Genomic DNA, 12,500 nt, shown 5'->3' with positions numbered 1-12,500 from the left:
ATTCCTCACTTTATATTGATTTCTAAATAGAAATATTCTACTTAATATTCTAATATTCCATACTTTCTCTGCTAATCCTCACTCTTGCTTTATGATATAGTTTCTATGATATTCCATCGTTTCTCTGCTATTCCTCAGTTGTCATTTTTATTTATGATATAGTTTCTGTTATATTCCAGAATTTTTATCTAACCCTCACTTTTTCCTCTATGATATAGCTTCTACGATATTCCATAGTTTCTCTGCTACTCTTCACATTTCATTCTATGGTTTCTATGACAGTTCATGATTTCTATGATTTTTTTTTTTTTTTGCATTTTTGGGTCCCACCCGGCGATGCTCAGGGGTTCCTCCTGGCTCATGCACTCAGGAATCCCTCCTGGCGGTGCTCGGGGGACCCTAGGGGATGCTGGGACTCGAACCCGGGTCAGCCATGTGCAAGGCAAACGCCCTCCCCGCTGGGCTATCACTCCAGCCCCCAAATCTTCACTTTCTCTTGATGATGTAGTTTCAATTATATTCCATCCTTTCTCTGCTATTCCTCACTTTTTATTTTTATTTGTGATGTGGTTTCTGTTATATTTCCTGGTTTTCTCTTCTATTCCTCAATTTTCCTTTATGATATGTTTTCTACTGTATTTCAGTTTCTCTGCTGTTCCTCACTTTCCATTTTTCCTTATTACGGACTTTCTAGTATATTCCATAGTTTCTCTGCTCTTCCTCCATTTTCATTTTTATTTATGATTCAATTTCTACTAGGTTCAATAGATAATCTGCTAATTCTCACTTTTTCTTTACGATACGGTTTCTATTATATTCCGTAGTTTCTCTGATCTTCCTGACTTTTTATTATTTTTATTTATGATTTAGTTCCTACTAGATTCAATAGATACTCTGCTAATTCTCACTTTTTCTTTACGGTATGGTTTCTATGATATTCCCTAGTTTCTCTGCTATTCCTCAGTTGTCATTTTTATTTATTATATAGTTTCTGTTATCTTCAGGAGTTTCTCTCTAATCCTCACTTTTTTTCTCTATGATATAGTTTCTATTATACTCCATAGTTTCTCTGCTAATATTCACTTTTTCTTTATGATACAGTTTTGATTCTATTCCGTAGTTTCTCTGCTGTTCCTCACAGTTTATTCTATGGTTTCTACGACAGTCCATAATTTTTATCATATTCCTCACTTTTTTTATTATATATCATTTCCATTCGATGCCATAGTCTCTGTGATATTCCTTGCTTTTTGAAATTTCTATTATATCTAATATAAATTTCTATTATATTCCGCTGTCCAACAAGTTCTAGTCCCCTGTTCATCATTTTTATAATATTCCAGGGTCTATCAATTTCTATGGCATTTCTCGCTTTTTCAGGATTGTATACTATTCCTCTGCCCATCAATTTCTATTCTGTTCCTTTTCCTTAAATTATATCATCTTCCTCTATCCATCAATTTCTAGGATATTCCCTTGTCCATAATTTCTACTCTCTTCCTCTGTAATCCCTCATAATATCCATCAATTTATATGATATTCCTTTGTTCATTCATTTCCCTTTCCTCGTGCACAATTCAGATATTTTTGTTCACGAGTTTCTCTTGTGTGCCTCACTTTTCAAATTTCTATGATATTTCTCTGTACATCAATTTATATTCCCGTGCCCAGGTTTTATTTTATTTTTTTATTTTATTTTGTTCCGAGTGTATAATTCTTAGCTTATTCCCTTGTCTACTTGTTTTATTACATGTCTTTCTTCGTGAATTCCTATTACATCATCCCTTTTCTCCTCCATTTCTATATGATTTCTTATTCCACCAGTTTTCCATTCTCATTCTGTCCTCCATCTCTTTAATTTGTTTTTTTTTTTTTTTTTGGTAAATAAGATACTGCATTTCAACAAGGTGATGTATAAAGTTGTTCGTCATACAGCAGTTACAGGTTTTTTTCTTATTTATTTTTTTTGGCTTTTTGGGTCACGCCTGGCGATGCTCAGGGCTGACTCCTGGCTCTGCACTCAGGAATTACCCTGGCGGTGCTCCGGGGACCAAATGGGATGCTGGGAATCGAACCCGGGATGACCCGGATCGGCAGCGTGCAAGGCAAACGCCCTACCCGCTGTGCTATCACCCCAGCCCCAGTGACAGTTTTCCAATGTTCCAGCTCCAAGCCCAGCACCAGTGTGACCTTCCTTCCACTTAATTTTCCTTTTTCTTTTCTTTGTCTCTTGTTGCTTTTTTTGGGTCACACCCGGCGATGCTCAGGGGTTCCTCCTGGCTCTGCACTGAGGAATCACTCCTGCAGTGCTCAGGGGACCATATGGGATGCTGGGAATCGAACCCGGGTCGGCAGCGTGCAAGGCAATAGTATCGCTCCAACCCCCCTTTTCCTTTTCTTTAATTTTATTTTATAAAATTATAAATGATGTTATAATAATAATATTATTATTGTATTGCTGGTGTGATAGCACAGTGGGTAGGGCATTTGCCTTGTACGTGGCCGACCCGGGTTCGATTCCTCCGCCCCTCTCGGAGAGCCCGGCCAGCTCCCGAGAGGATCCCGCCCACACAGCAGAGCCTGGCCAGCTCCCCGTGGCGTCTACGCGATGCCAAACACAGTGACAACAAGTCTCACCAGGGAGACGTGCCTGGTGCCCACTCGAGCCGATCGATGAACCACGGGAAGACAGTGACACAGTGCAATTTTGATATTTATAATGATATTAATCACTCTCGATTAATATTATTGATTATTTGATACATTAATGTTAACTATATTCTATTAAATTACAATAGTGTTGATTCTATTAATCATATTCTATACTAATCAGTGATATGAAGTTAAGGAATAGCAAATATTCATTGATATTGATATATACGGGCTGGAGCATAGTGGGTAGGGAGTTTGCCTGGCACGTGGCCGACCCGGGTTCAGTTCCTCTGTCCCTCTCGGAGAGCCCGGTCAGCTCCCGAGAGGATCCCGCCCACACGGCAGAGCCTGGCCAGCTCCCCGTGGCGTCTACGCGATGCCAAACACAGTGACAACAAGTCTCACCAGGGAGACGTGCCTGGTGCCCGCTCGAGCCGATCGATGAACCACGGGAGGACAGTGACACAGTGCAATTTTGATATTTACAATGATATTGATCACCCTTGATTAATATTATTAATCAATTATATTAATTATTTGACACACTAATGTTAACTAGATTGTATTGATTACAATTGTGTTGATTCTATTCATCATATTCTATATTAACTGATGATATGGAAGTTAATGACTAGCAAATATTCATTGATATTGATCTCTATGGGCTGGAGCACAGTGGGGAGGGCGTTGGCCTGGCACCCGGCCGACCCGGGTTCGATTCCTCCGCCCGTCTCTCTCCGAGAGGATCCCGCCCGTCTGCCCAGCAGAGCCTGGCAAGCTCCCCGTGGCGTCTCTGAGATGCCAAACTCAGTCACGAGTCTCACCATGGAGACGTGACTGGTGCCCGCTCAAGCAAATCGATGAACCACGGGAGGACAGTGAGTGGTACACTGCAGTGCTACAATAATAACAACAACAATAGTAATAATAATAACAATAATAATAACAGGCAAGAGAGTCCTACGAAAATGGTGGCGGGCAGTGGTCACTTGCAGGGGGATGCAAGGCTCAAAGCTCTTGTGTTTAGCGTGAGACCATCTCAGCCGCTAACCCGTGAACCAACGATGCCACACGCCGGGAAATAACGTGTCTGCCCTGGAGGCTGGCCTGGGGGATTGCAGGGGAACCGAGGACATGGACGGAGGTCAGTGGACGCTGGGGGAAAGGACAGGCACCGGAATGCCCGACACTCCGCATCTTGGATCCCTCGATAATCCACGGGACTCGCTTCTATCTCTCACAGAAGTGCTCCTTGAGGCACTGTGTCCGGCGGGCTGACTCTTATGCCGCATCCACTTCCATTTGCAGGGAAATGGCACCAGGGCCTCAACTGCGCCCGGCGGGATGACCACTGCCACCACCCGCTCCGACACGGGTTCGACTACTTCTACGGCATGCCCTTCACGCTGGTCAACGACTGTCACCCTGCCCGGCCCCCCGAGGTGGACGCCAGGTTTCGCGCCCAGCTGTGGCTCTACACGCAGGCTGTCGCCCTGGCCATGTTCTCCCTGGCGGCCAGCAGGGCTAGCGGCCTGCTGCCCGTGCCGTGGACGCTGGTGGCCGCCGCGGCCGGCCTGGGGCTGCTGTTCTTCGTGTCCTGGTACTCCAGCTTTGGGTTCGTACGTCGCTGGAACTGCATCGTCATGAGAGATCACCAGGTCACTGAGCAGCCGATGGATCTAGATGGAGCGGCCGGACGGATGCTCCGGGAGGCCGTGTCCTTTATTGACCGGTACCCAGACCCCTCCCCCGGGGCCCCGCGCACACACCCCTCTGCCGCTTCTCTGCTCTGTGCACAATTGGTTTGTCTTTCTTGGCCTGGGGGTGCCCCTTCGGCAGTGCTCAGGGTTGACTCCCGGCTCTGCACTCAGGGATCACTCCCGGCTGGACGTGGGGGGACATCCTTTGGGGTGGACGTTGTATATTTTGGTTTCTGGGGGTCACACACGGCGATGCTCAGGGCTGACTCTTGGCTCTGCACTCAGGAATCACTCCTGGTGGTGCTCAGGGGACCCGATGGGTTGCTTGGACTCGAACCCGGGTCGGCCGCGTGCCAGGCCAACGCCCTCCCCGCTGGGCTATAGCTCCAGCCCAATTTCTAATATATATTATTTTGAGGAAATATCTGTTTATAAATATGCATTTTCAATGCACATATGTTTATATTTTAATATTTTATAGATTTCTTATTTTTTATAAAATTTCATAAAATATTTATTTAAAGATTGCTCTATAAAATATATTTATATTAAATGCTCACGGCAGAGCCTGGCCAGCTCCCCGTGACGTCTCCGAGATGCCAAACACAGTCACAACAAGTCTCACAATTTGCTGTGAGACGTTCCTGGTGCCCGCTCGAGCCAATCGATGAACAACGGGAGGACGGTGCCACAGTGCTATATTAAATGCGATATTAATGTTTTCACTAAAGGATTTTATTTATAAATGTAAATGTATTTTAGCCAAGAAATAAAATACAGTTTTATTTGAGAAGTGACAAAATGTTTTATATTTTAATATTTGGTAAATTTTCAATATTCTATTTTATTTTTATTTTTATTATTATTTTTTGGCTTTTTGGGCCAAACCCGGCGATGTTCAGGGGTTCCTCCTGGCTCTGCGCTCAGAAATTACTCCTGGCAGTGCTCAGGGGACCCTAGAGGATGCTGGGAATCGAACCCGGGTCGGCCGCGTGCAAGGCCAATGCCCTCCCCGCTGGGCTATCGCTCCAGCCCCCATTAATATTTTAATTTTCATAATCATATTTTATTTATAAATATCGATGTTTTGCTAAGAAATAACGTATTGTTTTATTTTTGAAATATAAAGTGTGTTATTCACATCTTTAATGTATCCTATCTGATGTGCATTCTGTTTATTTTAATTTTTTTAATTGGCTTCTTGCCAGGAGTCAGCCCTGAGCATCGCCGGGTGTGACCCCCCCCCAAAAAAAAAACAAACAAATCCAGCCCAATGGGTGAGCCAGAAATGCATTGGCCAAAGATTGAGTTCTAGTGCCTTTCATTTCAAGAGGTCACTGCATAGATTGAGATGTGTAGGAAGCTCGGTGACTCCTATTTCAGTTGCAGTTACGTGAACTCCAAATGCCCTTATCACCAGAAACCATGCAGTTTCCTCTTCCCCTTTCTTTTGGTGCTGGAGCGAGTGGGTGGGTTTCCACGCTGCCGTGCCGTTACGGCTGACACATTCCGCCCCGCCCGGGTCCACTCCGCTTACCCATGAGTTGCCACACCGCAGACTCCTGCAGAAATAGGCGTGTCACCAGCCAGCACTGAGAACAAAGCTGTCGAGACCCACGCGGGGCACACGAGGGGCCCCCGGGATTCAGACTCTAGACCTCATGTCCAAAATGTGTCACCCCCCAATAGTCGTTCTCTGAACAGTCCTCTCTCTCGGGGGTTGGTGTTCGGGGACACCGTGTCGTGGAAGCGCTGAGCCTGGGTGTCTCGTTTCAGAAACCAGCAGCGCCCGTTCCTGCTCTTCCTATCCCTGCTGCATGTCCATATCCCGCTGCCCACCATGCCCGCGTTTCGGGGACGGAGCCAGCACGGCCTGTACGGAGACAACGTGGAGGAGATGGACTGGCTAGTGGGTGCGTCCCCGGCTCTGACGGTCCTGCCAGGCCCCAGAAGTGGTGTTCTGTGTTTGTGTGGATGCATGTCCCGGTGCTGGAATATTTACTGACGTTTGTGTGTAGCAGGGCACATACGCACCAAGATCTATGCCTGTGTGTGAATATTGGCGCATTCATTTTTTTTATTTTTTTCTTGGCTTTTTGGGTCCCACCCGGCGATGCTCAGGGGTTCCTTGTGGCTCTGAACTCAGGAATCCCTCCTGGCGGTGCTCGGGGGACCCTGTGGGATGCCGGGGAATCGAACCCGGGTCGGCCGCATGCAAGGCGAACGCCCTCCCCGCTGGGCTATCGCTCCAGCCCTTTGCAGACTTTAAAAAAAAAACACCTCTGCATTTTATTACTATTATTATTATTATTATTTGACTTTTCCGGTCACAACCGGCAATGCTCAGGGATTCCTCCTGGCTCATGCACTCAGGAATCACCCCTGGCGGTGCTCAGGGGACCCTATGGGATGCTGGGAATCGAACCCGGGTCGGCCGCGTGCCAGGCAAACGCCCTCCCCGCTGTGCTATCGCTCCAGCCCATATGTACTACAATATTCACATATATATATTTTTATAGCATTTCATATAGACAGCAAACATATGTATATATTTTATATTTATATTATATTTATATTTAAAATATAAATATTTAAATATATAGCATTTTATATGTACACCAAAAAATATATGCATACAACGATATGTGCATGTTTGTTGTAGGTATTAGTGCATCTACATGCATCAGAAATATTTTTACGTAAGTGCATATATATATATAGTAAAATATTTACATATATTTGCTTATAAGAGTTCATATAGACACCAAAAAAATATAAATATATATATATGTTTGCAGATATTGGTGGCATCTATATGCACCAGAAACATCTTTATACGGTGCGTACGTATGTACTAAAATATTCACCTGCATTTCTAGATGGCGTTTTATATACGCAGCAAAAATGTATATGAAGGTAAAGGTAAAGGTAAAGTCCCTCCCGTTGATCGTCGATTTGCTCGAGCGGGCCCAGTAACGTCTCCATTGGAGACTTTGTTGTTACTGTGTCTGGCATATCGAATACTCTCGGTAGCTTGCCGGGCTCTCCGAGAGGGGTGGAGGAATCGAACTCGGGTCGGCCGTGTTGGCCGCTTGTAAGGCGAACGCCCTACCTGCTGTTAAAGAAATAACAAAAATGTATATATGGAGATTAATACCCAAGAATAGCTGAGATCAGCACCAGGATGATTACTCCATAACCTAGAGGCCAGCCGGGTATCCTAGAGGACAGGGCAGCTAAGATAGAGAAGGGAGCACCAAATAAAGGGTGTTTGGAGGATCCTCCCAGGAGGGGAGATGCATGTCGAAAGTAGACTATGGACTGAACATGATGGCCACTCAATGACTCTCTTGCAAAACACAGTACCCAAAAGGAGAGAGAGAACACAGGGGATTGCCCTGCCACAGAGACAGGGGGGATGGGGGAATGGGGGTGGGGGGATATTATCCATGGTGGTGGAAAATGGGCACTGGTGGAGGGATGGGTACTTGATCATTGTATAATTGAAACCCAAGCACAAAAAATTGTAAATCTACAACTGTAAAAAAAAAATAAAATAAAATAAAGGGAAAAAAATGTATATATGTTGGTAGATAATGGTACACCTATATACACCACAAATATCTTGATATCTTTACATAGGTGCATATATATGTACTGAAATATTCATGTGCATCTGTTTATAGCATTCCATATATACACAAAATATATCTATATGTTTGTAGACATGTTTGCATCTATATGCACCAGAAATATCTTTATGTAGGTGCGTATATATAAATATATATAAATTTATATATATAATATATAATATTATATATTATATATAATATTATATATAATATATTATATATAATATATATTTATATATAATATATAAATATATAATATATTTATAATAATATATAATATATAATATAAAAATATATAATATATTTATAAATATGTAAATATATATTTCTTTATAGCGTTTTATGTGTACGCCAAAAAATATATGTATACAAACATTTCTATATTATGTTTGTAGATATTGGTACATCGATATGCACCAGAAATCTTTTTATTTAAGTGCATATATATATGTACTAAAATATTTCCATATATTTATTTATAGCATTTAATATAGACACCAAAATAAATATAGATCTGTTTTTAGATATTGGTGCATCTATATCCAGCAGAAATATCTTTATGTAGATGCATATATATATATGTACTACAATATTTTTGTTCATAGCATTCCATATAGACACCAAACATATATATAGATTTTTTCTAGATACGGTTGCATCTGTATGCACCAAAAAAATCTTTATGTAGGTGCGTATATACATACTACAATATATATATACATTTATTTATAGCGTTTTATGCGTACACCAAAAAATATATGTATACAAATATATATATATTTTTTGCAGATATTGCTGCAAAATATTTTTATGTAAGTGCATATATATATATACTACTAAAATATTTACATATATTTGCTTATAGGATTTAATATATACACCAAAAATATGTTTGTAGATATTAGCGCATCCATGTGCACCAGAAATATCTTTATATGTTCATGAAGGTGCTTATATATGTACTAGAATATTTACAGACGTTTAAAGACACTATATATATATTTATATATACCGAGAGTATTCGATATGCCAGACACAGTGACAACAAAGTCTCCAATGGAGACGTTACTGGGCCCGCTCGAGCAAATAAATATATAAATATATATAAATTTATATATACATATATAAATTTATAAATATATATAGAAATTATATATATATGCACTAAAATATATATATAATTTGTAGGTGGATCTACAAGGCACCAGAAATATCTTCCCGTATTTATGTAGGTGGGTACGTAGGTACTACTGCACTTTCATACTTTCGTGCAGGGCATTTTATCTATGCACCAAAAAATCCATTTATTTTTGTATATGTTGGTGCTTGTAAACGCGCCAGAAATATCTCTGTGTAGGTGACTACATAGGTACTGGAATATCTATATGCCAAAAAACGGTGACTTTAGGGGCTGGAGCGAGAGCCCATCAGGGAGGGCGTTGGCCTGGCACGCGTCCGAGCCGGGTTCGATTCCCAGCATCCCCTAGGGTCCCCCGAGCACCGCCAGGAAGAGTCATTCCTGAGTGCAGAGCCAGGAGTCAGCCCTGAGCATCGCTGGGTGTGACCCAAACAACCAACTAATAATAACAATAATAATGATAATAATAATTAATAATAATAATAGTAGGGGCTGGACGGATAGCACAGAGGGTGGGGCGTTTGCCTGGCATGTGGCCAACCCGGGTTCGATTCCCGGCATCCCCTAGGGTCCCCCGAGCACCGCCACGAGGAGTCATTCCTGAGTGCAGAGCCAGGAGTCAGCCCTGAGCATTGCCGGGTGTGACTCAAAAAGAAATTTAAAAAATTTAATAGATTTAATAAATTTAATAAATGTTGGAAAGATGAAAGGAGAGGGGGAAAGGAAGAAAATAAGGGAGGAAGGAAATAAGGAGGGAGGGAAGGGAGGGAGGAAAAAAGATATAAGGAGGGATGGAATTAGGGAAGGAAGGATGGAAGGAAGAAAGGAAGGAAGGAAGGAAGGATGTAAGGAAGGAAGGAAGGATGGATGGAAGGAAGGATGGAAGGAAGGAAGGAAGGAAGGGAGGGAGGGAGGGAGGGAGGGAAAGAAGAAAAAGAAAGGGAGTAGGGAAAGAAGGAAGGAAGGGAGAGAAAGAGTGAGGGAGGAAGGGAGAAGAGGGAGGGAGGGAGGTACAGAGGGAGGGAAGAAGGAAGGGAGGAAGGGAGGAAGGAAGGAAGGGAAAGGGAGGGAGGGAGGGAGAAGGAAGGAGGGAGGGAGGGAGGGAAGGAAGGAGGGAGAAGGAAGGAGGGAGGGAGGGAAGGAAGGAAGGAAGGAAGAAAGGAAGGAAAGAACGAGGGAGGGAGGGAGAAGGATGGAAGGAAGGAAGGAAGGACAGGAAAGGGAGGGAGGAGGAGGAAGGAGAGAAAAGGAAGGAGAGAGAAGGAAGGAAGGAAGGAAGGAAGGAAGGAAGGAAGGAAGGAAGGGAGGGAGGGAAGGAGGGAGGGAGGGAAGGAAGGAAGGAGGGAGGGAGGGAAGAAAGGAAGGAGGGAGAAGGAAGGAGGGACGGAGGGAGGGAAGGAAGGAAGGAGGGAGAAGGAAGGAGGGAGGGAGGGAAGAATGAGGGAGGGAGGGAGGGAGGAAGGATGGAAGGAAGGAAGGAAGGAAGGAAGGAAGGAAGGAAGGGAGAAAGGGAGGAAGGGAAAGGGAGGTAGGGAGGGAGGGAGGACAGGAAAGGGAGGGAAGGAAGGAGAAAGAAGGAGGGAGGGAGGGTAGGAAGGGAGGAAGGGAGGAAGGGAGGGAGGGAGGATGAGGAAGGAGGGAGGGATGGAGGGAGGATCCCTGTCCTTTGACCCTCTTCTTGGGACTGTGTGTGCATGTGCATGTATTGTGTGAGTGTTGTGTATGTGCGTGTGTGTGTCTGTGTGTGTGTGTGTGTCTGCAAGTCCCCGAGGTTCCTCCGTCCACGCCCCTCAACTCCGCCCTTGTGCCCAGGCGAGGCCGTGCGGGCCCTGGACGAGCGCGGCCTGAGGAACAGGACCCTGGTCTACTTCACGTCCGACCACGGCGGTCACCTGGAGGCCCAGGGCGAGGGCGGCCAGCTGGGCGGCTGGAACGGCATCTACAGAGGTGAGGCGGTCCCCGGGGCAGGCTGGCGCGGGCGGGAAGCTCGCTCTGACTCCAGGGGGTCCCGGGATCGAGTCCTGGGGGGCACTGACCGTCGAAGGACAGTGGCCAAGCTGCCCTGGGCCGCCCTCAGCTCCCAGAAGACAGGCCCCGTGTTTTGGGAGCACTGAGGAAGGAGAGGAGGGAGAGAGAGGGAGAAGGAGCGATGGATCCTGGGTGTCACAGTGACACCCAGCCCTGTGTCCACTCACCGGGACACAGTTCCAGTGGCCAGGGACCAGCCCTGGAATGATAGCCCAGCGCGGAGGGCGTTGGCCTGGCACACGGCTGACCCGGGTTCGAGTCCCGGCCTCCCCTAGGATCCCCCAAGCACTGCTGGGAGTGATTCCTGAGTGCAGAGCCGTGAGTCAGCCCTGAACCCAGAGCCAGGTGTGAGTCCTGAGCCCAGAGCCAGGAGTCAGCCTTGAGCACAGAGGCGGGAGTCAGTCCTGAGCCCAGAGCCAGGAGTCAGCTCTGAGCACAGAGCTGGGAGTCAGCACTGACCATAGAGTCAGGAGTCAGCCTTGAGCAATGAGATGATGGGAGTCAGCCCCGAGCACAGAGCCGTGAGTCAGCCCTGAGCACAGAGCCGGGAGTGAGCCCTGAGCACAGAACTGGGAGTCAGCCCTGAGCACAGAGCCGGGAGTCAAGCCTGAGCCCAGAGCCAGGAGTCAGCCCTGAGCACAGAGCCGGGATTGAGCCCTGAGCACAGAGCCTGGAGTCATCCCTGAGCACAGAGCCGGGATTGAGCCCTGAGCACAGAGCCGGGAGTGAGTTCTGAGCAGAGAGACTAGTGTGAGCTTTGAGCAGAGAGCCAGGAGTTAGCCCTGAGCACAGAGCCGGGAGTCAGCCCTGAGCACAGAGCCAGGAGTCATCCCTGAGCTCAGAGCCAGGAGTGAGTCCTGAGCACAGAGCCAGGAGTCAGCCCTGAGCTCAGAGCCAGGAGTGAGCCCTGAGCACAGACCCAGGAGTCAGACCCAAGCACAGAGCCTGGACTCAGCCCTGAGCACAGAGCCAGGAGTCAGCCCCGAGCACTTTCTGATCCTCCCTTCGCTCTTGTCTTGCAGGCGGCAAAGGCATGGGGGGCTGGGAAGGGGGCATCCGCGTGCCCGGGATATTCCGCTGGCCGGGCGTGCTGCCCGCCGGCCGCGTGGTGTCCGCGCCCACCAGCCTCATGGACGTCCTCCCCACCGCGGTGCAGCTGGCCGGCGGGCACTTGCCCCAGGACAGGTAGATCCTTGGACGGGGGATGGTGAGGGGGGCGGGTCTCGGCCCTGAGTACAGAGCCGGGAGTGAGCTTCGAGCACAGAGCCAGGAGTCATCCCCGAGCACAGAGGCAGGAGTGAGCCCTGAGCACAAAGCCAGGAATCAGCCCTGAGCACAGAGCCGGGAGTC

At 46.4% G+C, this 12,500-nt stretch overlaps 1 protein-coding gene across 1 annotated transcript in view; it reads left to right on the top strand.

Annotated features, from left to right (window-relative positions):
• LOC130017879 (arylsulfatase D-like) overlaps positions 1–12,500 on the top strand; it is a 34,142-nt gene that overhangs the window by 16,074 nt on the left and 5,568 nt on the right. The window contains exons 5-8 of the mRNA XM_056108646.1: positions 3,961–4,384; positions 6,129–6,265; positions 10,935–11,069; positions 12,173–12,335. Of these exons, the coding sequence (XP_055964621.1) occupies positions 3,961–4,384; positions 6,129–6,265; positions 10,935–11,069; positions 12,173–12,335 (859 nt within the window). The remainder of the gene's footprint in view (positions 1–3,960; positions 4,385–6,128; positions 6,266–10,934; positions 11,070–12,172; positions 12,336–12,500) is intronic.

The sequence above is a fragment of the Sorex fumeus genome, unplaced genomic scaffold, assembly GCF_029834395.1.
Source record: "Sorex fumeus unplaced genomic scaffold, SorFum_2.1 ptg000229l, whole genome shotgun sequence".
NCBI classification, from domain to species: Eukaryota; Metazoa; Chordata; class Mammalia; order Eulipotyphla; family Soricidae; genus Sorex; species Sorex fumeus.
Note: the sequence above shows the minus strand (reverse complement) of the source record. Positions and strands in the feature narration are given on the sequence as shown.